Source organism: Typopeltis vanoorti, chromosome 1 (genome assembly GCF_054136105.1).
Source record: "Typopeltis vanoorti isolate ZY-2024b chromosome 1, IOZ_Tvanoo_1.0, whole genome shotgun sequence".
Taxonomy (NCBI): Eukaryota; Metazoa; Arthropoda; class Arachnida; order Uropygi; family Thelyphonidae; genus Typopeltis; species Typopeltis vanoorti.
The window spans coordinates 44,714,395-44,727,927 of record NC_143549.1 but is presented as its reverse complement, the minus strand read 5'-3'; the positions used below and the strand labels follow the sequence as shown (position 1 = coordinate 44,727,927).

The following is a 13,533-nucleotide window of genomic DNA, read 5'->3' as shown; positions in this document are numbered from 1 at the left end:
GTTGGGGATCTAAATAGCAGAGTAGGAAATGATTGTGAGACATACAAAAATATTTTGGGAAAATTTGGAGAAAAGAGCAAAGCTAATAACAATGGCAAATATCTGTTGGATTTCTGCTCAGGACATGGACTAGTTATTACTAACACCATGCTCCAACATAAAAATGTGCACAAATTCACATGGAGAGAAGAGGCAAGGAATAAGAAAAGTCTCATTGACAATGTTATTGTTGATAGTGATATTTTCTCCCTGGTGCAGGACACCAGAGTGTACAGAGGATTTGAAATTGGAAGTGATCACTATTTAGTCTTGAGGAGGATAAAATTGAATTTCATATTCAAAAGAATAACATATAAGAAAGTTTTAAAGCGAATAAAAGTTTGAAAAAAAATAAAAGTATGGTGGAATAAGAGTCTTACAGTGGCTGCACTGCATAGTTCAGAAAGCCTGGAAATAGGGACGAATTCCCAATGATTGGAGTAGAGCTCTCATCTCAAAAAGGGAAATAAAGAAATAAAACTGAATTTGAGAATTACAGAGGTATATCCCTACTGAGTGTTCCTGATAAGATATATGCAAGTATACTTGAGAAACGGTTGAGAAGAATGGTAGAAGAAACGCTTGGTGAAGAACAAGCTGGATTCAGGTCAAATAGAGGCTGTCAGGATCAAATCTGCACTTTACAACAAATAGTCGAGAAAGCATGGGAATACAACAAAGATCTGTATTTAAGTTTTGTCGATTTGGAAAAGGCTTATGACAAGGTGCCAAGAGAGAAGCTATTCAATACGCTACAGTTGTATGGTGTCAATGGGGCATTATATCAAGCAATACATAGTCTTTATTTGAGTTGTAAGTCAGCAGTTAGAATTGAAGGAAGTATAGGAAGATGGTTTAATGTTAAATCTGGTGTGAGATAAGGATGCACATTATCTATATGGATCAAATTATGAAGGAAAGTGGTATTAAACATGATATCAAAATTGGAGATGTTTATGTCAGCTCTTTGCTTTTTGCGGATGATGTTATACTTCTAAATAAATCTGCTACAAGTCTGCAAGATTCTCTGACTAAATTGAATTACTGTTGTAATAGATATGGTATGAAGGTTAGCAATAAAAAGAAAAAGACAATGAAAATAGGAAGAATTGTTGAAAATGTCAACTGGGTTGTGAATGGATAGCCTGTGGAACAAGTAAAACATTTCAGCTACTTAGGCACGATTTTTGGTGAAGATGGTAAATTAAGTAGAGAAATAGACAACAGAATCAAACAAAGCTGGTATGGTAGAAGTCAATTGAATAAATTCATATGGAATAAGAGAGAAATTAGTCGGAACACTAAATTAGCTGTATACAAGACAGTGTTCAAACCAGTTTTAACTTATGGATCTAAGAGCTGGGTCAGAAGTAAAACACTTGGCCAAAGACTAGAGACCGCAGATATGAGAGTCCTGAGAAAGATTAGAGGCATGAACAGATGGCATCAATGGCAATATCATATTAAAAATGAGGATATTAGGAAAGAACTTGACATTGTTAGCATCCAGGAATGCATTAGCAGAGATAATCTCAAATGGTATGGGAGAGGAAAGATTAGCAAAACAAGTGTTCTCTGCCAGGTTGGCAGGAAAAAGATCCAGAGCAAGACCAAGATATAGGTGGATTGATAGGGTACAAAGTGCCTTAGAGGACAGAAATATAAGATCTCATAATGTTGGAGTTCTGACAAGTAACAGAGTGATTTGGAGGAAAATTGTAGATAGGAAGTTAGTAATGATGTAAATTTTTCATGTAGTACTATCATATCCTGTACATCCCTTGAGGATACGAGGCAGGAATTTGATGATGATGATGATGATTATAAATATTCATTACTTTACTATTTCACGGCTAATCACAGTATTATATCCTTACATGTACAATAATATGCTTATATAGATTTAGCTCAGAGACACATTTGTTTTTGAGATTTTTAAAACATATGAAACAACTGTAAACATTAAATGCATCATCACTTCCGTATCCTTCTTCGAATATTGTTTTATGAAAACATAATGGAGCATGTTTTTCTTTATTTAGAAAATGCCTTATTTTCTGGACGATACAATGATACTTATTTTATTTTTGATTCAGCTGCTAATGACGCACTATGCAACGAAACCGGTGTGTATATGTGTGTGATAAAAAATTATTTCACTAATCGGAAATAAAATTATTGTAATAATAAAACATTGTTTAAATTATTTCAAACTTTTCTTTAAGATTAATAATAAAACTTTAAAATGATTAATACTAAAACACCATAAATTAATTATGATCACAACCTTTGAAATTAAATATCCCTTCTAGCAACAAGCTAAGCATCAGAATCAAACTGCTTTTATTTATATACCAGCATCAGAATCAAACTGCTTTTATACCAGTTGACGATTCGTCCTATAGTTACTTATGCTTCTCCAGCCTGGAGCCACACCTCCACTGAGCGAGCAAACTGCTCATAACATAATATTTTCTCTCACTGTGACAGACAACGGGGAATATGAAAAGCTTTTCGCTTCACTCCTTAAGTCATAAATGTCAATTGTCAATTGAATTAAATATCATTATATATATATATATATGTATATAATTCACTAGAAGGTCAATAATAACACGGAATACTCTATAATATTTTTCAGCAACAAATTTGCATCAATTTTCAAACAAAGCCCAATTGCGTCAGTCCAATGCATATGCCAAATTCCTCATAAAAAAATAAATAAATAAATAAAATAAAATAAATTCGTCTTCGATACACTGAAACCAAGAAAACAGATAATAAGTTAATTTAATGGAGCAGAGTCTCTTTAACATGCATACCAAAAGGACATATGGGTGGGAACACTTAAAGCAAATAAAAAACCCATAAAAAAACACTGTACCATTTGTGCGAGCGTATGAGTTCACGCGTACGCTAGTATCTAATGGTAGAACGATGCGAGTCAGGAAAACTGTAATTGAGGTTGGTGTTGATGTGAGAAGAGCAGGGCCGTTCCGAGAGTATCTGATGCCCCTAGGCAAAGAAAATTTAGGCAACTCTATACATTGTCTCTATGCATGTATTTTGTCATACCCACACAAGCACACGTACACCTACGCATGTGGATATCTATAGCCTTAGCGTGAATAGTCTTAGCGCCCCTAGGCGATTGCCTAGGTTCGCCTAATGATAAAACGAGCTCTGGAGAAGAAAGAGTCTAGGATAATTTCTTTGGATTCAACTATACGACGTTCCACTTCATCGTGACAAATATAAACGCTTGATGTTGCATTATAATCTATTCCGTGTTGGTGACCTTCATCGTTTGTGTTCACTGAGAATAAGACGTGACTTGAGAGTGCGCTTGCTCTGATTCCATTGTATGAAATGTCTCTCTGATGTTCCTCTAGCCGTAGGAGGATTAACTTCTCAGTCTGGCTATAGTATGGTCTCCCATAATCACATATTGTTTTATATGCAGCGGGGAACTGAACGTGGTTGTGAGCTTGTTTTGGGTGCTTAGAGCTGAGCTTAGTTTTGGAAGAGTTGAGAAACACGTTTTCATATTAAATTTTTTCAAAATTCTTCCTAGTTTTGGGGAGAGAGCGCTGATGTAAGGTAAAGAAACATAGCCCTTGGGGTTGTTAGGATTCTCTGTGTTGTTTTGAGGGCGCTGGTATAGTTGCTTCTTGATGTTTTTGAAAGAGTATCCGTTATTGGAGGAAGTTCTTTCTAGATATTTTAGTTCATTTTTTAGTTCTTCATCGGACAATACACATTTCAGTCACTCGAACCTATCTACTCACCGAGTAAATATAACTGATGATCATCTATATATATATATATATAAGAAGGAGTAAAAAAACTAAATTTATAAAATTACTTGGTATCCTTAATATATATTATCACCAAGGTAAAATTCTTTTCAGATCTTTATTTTTTCCAGAGTTTCTTATTCAAAGTAAAAGCACCTTGTATTAACTTGTATAGGTAAAGTTGATAAGAGGCTCTGCTTGGGGATAGGTTTTAGCGATTGAGGAACAATCGACCGTGAGATGCGGTGATTGATTCATTCAATCCAATACCCTTGGAGGGTAATGGATGGCAATGCTGTAGCCAATGAAGTTCTAACTGAGGCTCGGCTATTGCTGTTACCCTCCTGCCATGATCAGAGCTTTAATAATAGCTCAATAATCTTATCCCTACACCGTCCACTACAGATAACGGGGAATATGAAAAGCATTCTTGCTTCGCCCCTTTAAGCCAGTCCTTATAAGGACTATAAGGATAGGTTTTAGCCTGTCTCTGAGTGGGGCCACCGTTGGGCTCTGCTTGGTGGTGGGGTGAACCTGCCACTGGGTAGAGCCAAAATACTGAAATACTGAAAAGTTCTCGGTGATAGGGTGAGCCTGTCATTGAGTGGAGAGTTGGGCGATCTCTCGGGATCGTTTTATTTTTAGAGCCCGTTTCACTTTTACACTCAAAAAAGGTTGAAATCGGTCTGGTAGTGACCCCCCCCACACCCATAATGTATAACAGTATGCATCTCTTAGTGAGATGTGTTTTACATTATGGGAAATACTAAGAATAGTGATCATAGCTACCTTTACAACGAGTTGCCCTGATGTTGCACTACCTTTAGACTTGAACTACGTTCAGGCGCAAACTTAACTGTTTTGCTTACTCACAGTTTTTCACGCTTTTTAAACATCTTGCAAGTCTTGCTCTGTTATAGATCACAAAGTTTTAGCATATTAATTTGTTCTTATCATCGCTGCTTCTTTAGTTCGTGCTATCGATTCACAGCTGTCGGAATATTGGAATTCTCTTTTTACTGCATTTTTTGAAACTTTCGCGGTTAGTTTTGTTCTGTTCTTTTTTTTTAAAGTAAATGTTACACTGATTTGTATTTGTGAACAAATCCCATTGCCTGTAGTCAATGTTAAATCGCAATTCAAAGGTATTTTGAATTTCATATTTTGTAAACACTGGTTCGTCTACTCAGGCATACTAAACTAAACTCCCTAGTCAAAGAACCCAAAGTTTATTTTTAAAAATAATTATATTGAAAGATCCTAAAAGTAAACTAAAGATGACATAAAATGAAACTAGTTTCAGCCAGAACGGCATTTCTCTTAATTAAAACAATACGATTCAGTTTCGCTCATTTCTTATATCAAAAGAAATCGCATATTGTAACTCCTACCTAATTTAATCTAAAATTCCAAAACATAAAGAAAACAAAAATAATTGACTACAATCCTTCCTATTTTTGTGGCAAGAGAGTGAATGAAGATCTGAATCAAGCTGCATAAAGTTCAACTTTCCTGATAGCTCTCAATTCTTATGTGAGAATAGGAAGAATTAACCTTATAAAAAGAGGAGGGGACTTATATCTATTCTCTGCTTCTTAGCAAGCTATATTTGTATGTATAAGAAAAATAATTTTCAATTAAAGTTAATTACTGTCTATGAGAAAATTACGTTTATTTATATTTCTTCACGGTGCTAAAAGTTCGCTTCATTTACTGTATAAAGTTTAACTTACTCGTATTACCAAGAATTTATTTATATAAGTTTAACTTTATCAAGATTTTCTACCTTAAATATTTATTATTTAGGAATTAAAAAACACCCAAATTAATAAATTTATGCACAAAACGTTCTTTGATTATAAAATTCTACCTACTACTTTCAGAATTCTTCTGTTACTTTGTAAATACCGCAACTCTTTCAACAAACATTCTGAGGTTTATAATATTCCATGTTCTTGTGGCCTTTCTTGCATAGAGCAGACATTTAGAAGTTCGGGAATCATACAGAAAGAATATATTGGAGACGTTAATAACAACAGAGAAGACAGCTCAGTCCTAGGTTTTCATTTCTCCCATGCACATCAAGGGATAAGAACTCCATGCCTTACACAGAGTACAATTTCAATGCCTCAACATAAAAGAATACGCTCATAAGGCATATTCAATAGAGACCAAGGAATGATCCTGTGTGATATTTGGAAATCACTCATACGTCAGACTTTATCTTTTTAGCCAACTTTAATTAACTTACTTAACTTCAAACTTTAAACTTTAACTTAAACCTTCAGACTTTAACTTTTTAACTTTTTTGTTCAGTGATGTGTACACTATCGTGCACACATCACTGAACAATAGCTGATCCGTGCCTGCTTCCACGCTCCATGTGTTTTCTGTTTTTAACTTATAGTAATGGTTCCTACTTGTTTCTGTATTTTAGTAATGTTAGGATGCATGTTAGTGCTTATTGTATTTTTTTGTTCATCCTAACCCCAGAAGAAGCCACAAATATATGCGTCGAAACTATCCGATTTCATTTATTTGTATTAATATAGCCATATAAACCAAATATATTCGTTCTTATAATATGATTTTATTGGTTGGAAATCTATTCCTTGTATTTATTCATCAAGCTACATATTTATTAACAATATTGGAAAAAAATCTCAATTTTTATAACTTTGTACATGTAATCAGTTGTTGAGTCAGTAATTATTCTTTTAATAGGAAGTATTTCGAATCTTGCTTGAGTTTCCATTTAACAGAGAATAAAATTTATCTTTTTTTTCTCATCACCTTAATGATAATACATTTCAATTGGTCATTAAAATTATAATTCGTACATTTCTGTTAGTTTTAAGTTCTTCATTCGTAGATGTATATATATATATATAGTAGTAAAGAGGTGTGAATTGCTTGTCTGAGTGTTTGTTCATATTTTTGATCTCTTAAGTGTCGTTAAATTTAAGGCTATATGTTATTTATTTAATGTTATTTATGTTATTTAATGATATTTATATATGTCTGATAAAATTCTAATAACTCTATCTCCATATTTTGTTTTAACTGATCGATTCCGTTAAACTGATGTCTTCAGTTCTGTTAAGTAAATACTGGTTATTTCCAATTTATGTAGCTTATTAAACCATTTTCATATATTTTAACATTTAAAGAAACATTTTAAATTCAAAATTAAAAACTTTAAACATTTAAAGGAGATATAATTGTTTGATATTAATTTTAATAAAAAAACACCTTGATTTAGCTTAGTTAATAAGTATATAAAGTTGATAGTTGATGGGAATCAATCGACCGTGAGATGTGGTGATTGATTCATTCAATCCAATACCTCCAAGGGTATTTGATTGAATGGATGGCAATGCTGTAGCTAAAGAAGTTCTAACTGAGGCTCGGCTATTGCTGTTACCCCCCCTGCCATGATCAGAGCTTTAATAGCTCAATAACACCTTATCCCTACACTGTCCTCTACAGATAACGGGGAATATGAAAAGCATTCTTGCTTTGCCCCTTTAAGCCAGTCCTTATTTAAGCCAGTCCTTATAAGGATAATAAAGGCAATAAAAACCTCTCCAACCTGGGGTCACACGACTAAAAGCAACATCAACAGACTTCAGATAATACAGAATAAATGCCTAAGAGTGGCATTTAATGCCCCATGGTTCATCAGAAACATCCAGTTACATCAAGAAACCAATCTTCCAGATATTAAGACCTACATGACAAACATTGCGGAGAAATTCTTCACAATTACGGATAATCACCCAAATCAGCTAGTTCGACCGGCAGCGGACTACAAACCCTCAGATCGTTTCAAACATAAAAAACCGAAATCCTCCATCGCAAGAGAAAGCTGATACAGCCTCAAATGCTCAAAATGAGCGGATAAATTATCCACAAATCTCATCACCCACAATCTAAAATCCAGATAAAGGGATAAAGAGTCAAGGACTCAGTCCATCAACCAATTAAGTTCAAAGTTCAAAGGGCGATAAAAAAAATAGCATCCCAATTAAAGTAGTAAAACTTATATACTCATACATTAGTGAAAGAGACATGCAAGTAAAACTCAACGGAATTGTTTCTTCAAGGCCCAAAATCCTGGCTGGAGTGCCTCAGGGTTCACTCCTGGCCCCATTACTTTTTACAACTTACGTTTCAGACATCCCTCTTAACTCAAGAACAACCATTACGGCCGTTTATGCCGATGACACCGCTATTCTTGCAAGGTCGCTCAGCCCTCGCCTAGCAATCACTACACTCCAAGGAAGTATCAATGTGCTAGAAAACTGGTTCACCAACTGGAGGATTCAGGTGAATCCCATCAAGAGCTCAGCCATGCTGTTCTCTAGAAGAAAGATCTGCATCAAAGAAGACATCTTGCTCTCTGGCCGAAAGATCCCATGGCAATCAGAGACCAAATACCTCGGGTATTGTTGGACAAGAAACTCCTTCAACCTCATTGGCTCCAAGACTTCCAAAGTCATAGCTCAGCTCTACTCAATGATCAACCACAAGAGCAAATTAAACTTACAAAATAAATTACTACTTTACCGTATGGTCATACGTCCAGTTATTACCCACGCCTTACCAGCATGGAGTCATACTTCACGATCAAACATTTGAAAACTGCAAAGAATCCAATATAAGTGCCTGAGGATGATCCTGGACGTCCCATGGTTTATCAGAAATTCACAGATTCATCGAGAAACAGGCATTCCATACATCTCCTCCTTTCTCCGCGATCTAGCAGAAAAATTATTCGTGAAATCAAGTTCACATTCAAACGCACTGATCCTACAAGCTGTCAACTACAATGAACGGATTACAACAAATATAAAAGAGAGAAGGCTAGTCTACTCCCAAATGATCATGGCTAATACAACCTCCCCCCTGAGGGTGATCTTATTTGCTCACAAAACTTCCTTTCCCAAATAACTCTCATTACAGACAAAGGGGAATATGAAAAACACTTGCGCTTCACCCATCCTGACAGTAACGTTAACGGTAAAAAAAATGGTATCAACTCGAAAAGCCGTACCTCATCAATAGTAGCTGGACCCACTGAGCCCGCCCACTATAGCCCATGAGGTAGTTCTGACGTATTAGACATAGTTATCCTCAGCAACATCGGATATCGATACCAGCTGGAGGCATTAGAAGAGCTTAACTCAGATCATAATCGCATCCTGCTCAAGCTAGAACTCCAGGATCAGCTCTCTCTGCATCATTCTTTCTTATCATGGGACAAGCTCTCTAAGGTTCACCCAGTTCACATCGGTCCACCCCCCTGTCATTCGTAAGAAAGAAGACATAGACCAAGCTGTAAGCAATTTAACTAGGCAAATCAACACAGCAATAGCATCAGTCACTCAAACCAATGTCTTCCACGCATCCAACTGGATCCTAGAAGAGATAATGGACCTGATTAGGGCCAAAAACAAAGCCAGAAAGCGATATCGCAATACTAGAGCCCCGCAAGACAAAACAACTTGAACAGACAAGTTTGTGAAGCCCTCCAGATACACAGGAATTCCAAATGGGAACCCAAACTCACTGAAATCAACCCAGAAGATAAATTCGTGTGGAAATTTGTAAAAGCTCTTCTTACCAAAAGACAACCCCTTCCCCCTATGAAGACCAATCTTGGAATTGCACACTCAGATGAAGAAAAAGTAGAAGCCCTAATTGACAATCTGGAAAAACAATGCAGTCAATCTAATAAAAACTTAAATATTAATCACATTTACAAAGTTCATCGTAAAGTTAGAAAAGCATTAAGACAGCCCTAAGGATGATTCAGAAATCATCATCCACCCTACATGTCCAACAGAAATAATCAATATTATATCCCATCTAAAGAACAAAAAGGCTCCCGGCATCGACGGCATTACCAATAGAATAATAAAGCTAATCCCAAGGAAAGACATAATTCATCTAGTTAATATTACCAAAATTCTATCTTAAGATTCCAATACTTTCCCACAGATTGGAAAATCGCTTACGTTATACGTCTGAAAAAGTCAGGTAACAACCCACAGCTTCCCCAAAGCTACAGGCCCATCAGTCTTCTTTCGCGCCTCGGCAAAGTAACAGAAAAGGTCATCCTATCAAGACTACAATCAGCAGTGGACCAACAGAAAATAATCCCAAATGAGCAATTTGAGTTTCGTAAAGCTCACAACACAATGCAACAAATTCACCGAACTAACGGAACATATCACCCATGGCTTTAACTGGCACCTTCACACTGCTGCTGTATTTTTAGATGTTGCCAAGGCCTTTGATAAGGTCTTATCTACGCTTTATCTGCAAACTAATTGAAAACACTGTCCCAGTTAAACTAGTGAATCTCATATACTCATACATTAGTGAAAGATACATGCAAGTAAAACTCAACGGAATTGTGTCATCAAGGTGCAAAATCCTGGCTGGAGTACCTCAGGGTTCTGTCCTGGCCCCAATACTTTTCACAACTTACGTATCAGACATCCTTATTAACTCAAAAACAACCATTACAGCCCTTTATGCCGACGACACCGCTATTCTAGCAAGGTCGCTCAGCCCTCGCTTAGCAATCACTAGACTCCAAGGAAGTATTAATGCGCTAGAAAACTGATTCACCATCTGGAGGATTCAGGTGAGCCCCATCAAAAGCTCAGCTATTATGTTCTCTAGAAGAAAGGTCTGCATTAAAGAAGACATCTTGCTCTCTGGTCAAAAGATTCCATGGCAATCAGAGACCAAATACCTTGGGGTATTACTGGACAAGAAACTCCTTTTTAGAAAACACATCAATCTCATTGGCTCCAAGACTTCTAAAGTCTCAGCTCTACCCAATGATCTCCACGATCTCGCAGAAAAATTCTTCGTCAAGTTCACATTCAAACCCGCTGATCGTACAAGTTGTCAATTACAATGAAACAGATTACTACAAATATAAAAGACCGAAGACTATTCTACTCCCAACTGATCATACCTAATACAACTGCCCCAGAGGGCGAGCTTAATTGCTTACAAAACTCCCTCTCTCATTACAGACAAAGGGGAATATGAAAAGCACTTGTGCTTCAGCCATCCTGACAGTAGCGTTAATGTTAATGGTAAATATACAATGGGATTAATCCCGTGTGGTGTCGCTCTTACGTGTTGGCGGTGATAAGAATAACCCCATTGTAGCCCAAACTCTCGAAACTCATAACCCATGGTATGAGTTTCGAGAGTTTCGCTCTCTCAGATTTCTTCCGAAATTTTGCTCCCGGTGAGGGGGGGGGGGTTGATTTCGGAGTTTTGCCCTGGGAGATTATTTTGAGTATCTGGGGAGAGTGTTCTCCGGCGTGGCCCATGAGGGGGCCTTGTCGGTGGATGTTTTTCCATGGAATATGAGCGTTTCTGCTCGGTGGTAGGGTGGGCCAACGCTGAGTTGAACAGTCTTTCGGCTACTCGTAGGAGTGGTCCGGGAGATCGTCTTAATTTTTAGAGAGGGCTTTACTTACATATCAGCCCCCCATTGTAGCCCATGCATATGATACCAAGAGACTAAAATGGGTACCCAGGGAGGGTAATGAATGGCAATGCTGTAGCCAATGAAGTTTTAACTGAGATTCGGCCGTTGCTGTTACCCTCCTGCCATGATCAGAACTTATATAGCTTTATATTACCCTATCCATACAATTTCTTGAAAAGCATTTTTGTTTCACCCATCTAGCAAAAAAAAAAAAAAAAAACTGGACAATGCTTTTTAACCAGCGATCGCAAATTAAAAACTGGTACAGTTTGATTTTGGAATTTCGCTAATAAATGGAAACAAAAATTTGCAAGGAAGAGAGAAATCTTAATATCAGAAATGCAACGATAACCTTATTAACTCGGAATGATAATGCAGCTTAATCCTACATTAGGATTAAGTTACATGATCCTTAATTAATTGCCTAGTCAGTGATACGATTTGTTTCAGTGTGTAAGCAAGTGGTTCATCGCTTGGATTAAAAATTAAGTGTAATTATTAGGAAATTTTTGAAACTTTTAAACTCGGCCAGTAAATTTCCGTACATTTATTTATTCCTTGCGTCCCTTTTCTTTTAGGCAACTTTACCTGTCTACAAGTGATATTCACTCTGAAGCGTCGGCTGGGCTACTACTTGTTCCACACGTACATCCCTACTTGTTTGATAGTGATCATGTCATGGGTATCCTTCTGGATTAAACCGGAAGCCGTTCCTGCCCGAGTAACTCTTGGAGTCACCAGTCTTCTGACCTTATCTACGCAGCACGCTAAGAGTCAAGCATCCCTTCCTCCAGTATCGTACATCAAAGCCATTGATATCTTCATGTCTTCGTGCACGGTCTTCGTCTTTCTATCTCTCATGGAGTACGCCGTAGTCAACGTAGTTCTGGAGGAGCCAGACAATCCGGATAAAAAGAACGACAAGGTATCCGATTTCTCCATCAAGGTGAGCTCGCGTGTGTATGTGTGTGTGCATGGATAAAGGAACCGAACAGCGACTGGATGTTACTCATAAACAACATAAAATCAGAAGTATCTGAGAAAGAGAAAAACATTCGAAAACTTTTGTAGTTTTTTTTTAAAGTTTATTGCTCAGATTTCTACCCCCCCCCCCTCCATACTTCTTGTAACAAAGGGAAACATTCTACAGCTGGATCTATCTTATCGACTATCTGTTCTATTTTATTGTATTTTTAGTCATACAAATCCTCTTATCTTAATTTTTTCTCTACTCCTCACAAAGTGTTTCTCTTGATTTTTTTCTCTTTTCTGTAATTTGCTATTTTGTCGGCAGAATGCTGACTTCCGCAGTACTCTAAAACATTAAAAGCGAGGTCCGCTTATTTGTTAGTTTATAGACTGATTAACATGTTTAATAAAAAAAAATGTATTCCATATAGAAAAGTATGTATTCCATATAGAAAATAAAATATCTGGAAAGTATATTTTTCCCCGATGATTTCGTGACAATCGCAGATTTAAATCAATTCTGTTGGTTGGATGGATTCGGTCATAAATCCAACCTGCTAAGCGCTGATTAAACGATCAGTCAATAAATTGCAAACGATCATAAATTGATAACAATGTGTTAAATGTAACAAAATATTTCTTGAACTTCAATATTAAAATTGCATTAAACTGAAAGCGTTACTACAGGAGCGCCACCTATTAATCAGCATATGTTTTAATTGTAATGATAATAATAATAAGGTATACAAGAAACAAAAGAACATCGAACTCACACGAGGGGGGGCATTTTAATACGTCTCTGGGACTTCATTCGAAATGTCTATTGTTGACAGATATTTCACAAAAAAAATTATTCAAATTTGTTTATGTGTGCATCGGACTTGCATTTATGCTATCAGCAATTTTCTTTAATCTGAAAAATTACACGATTCTTTGTAATCAGATATACCATAATGTCTAATTTTAAAGAATACAAAGAGAAAAATATATTCTCATAATAAGTATTTTTAATATTCTAATTTTTACTTTTCTTCCTTCTTTCTGACTTAAAAATATAAAACAGCTTTACTGTAATGCGCATTCTTACTTCCTTAAACAGTTCTATTAATATCCTTCAACATCCGGATGTGTTTTTTCCCCTTTTGAGTCTTAAAACCATCAGTTTTCCTGGATTTATGTGGAGTAGTATTTCTAAGAAAAAAGGCA

General features: G+C 36.3%; 1 protein-coding gene across 1 annotated transcript in view; it reads left to right on the top strand.

Annotated features, from left to right (window-relative positions):
- LOC150109940 (glycine receptor subunit alpha-2-like) overlaps positions 1 to 13,533 on the top strand; it is a 39,028-nt gene that overhangs the window by 14,217 nt on the left and 11,278 nt on the right. Inside the window, exon 6 of the mRNA XM_090415875.1 lies at positions 11,937 to 12,252. Coding sequence (XP_090272001.1) covers positions 11,937 to 12,252 — 316 coding nt within the window. The remainder of the gene's footprint in view (positions 1 to 11,936; positions 12,253 to 13,533) is intronic.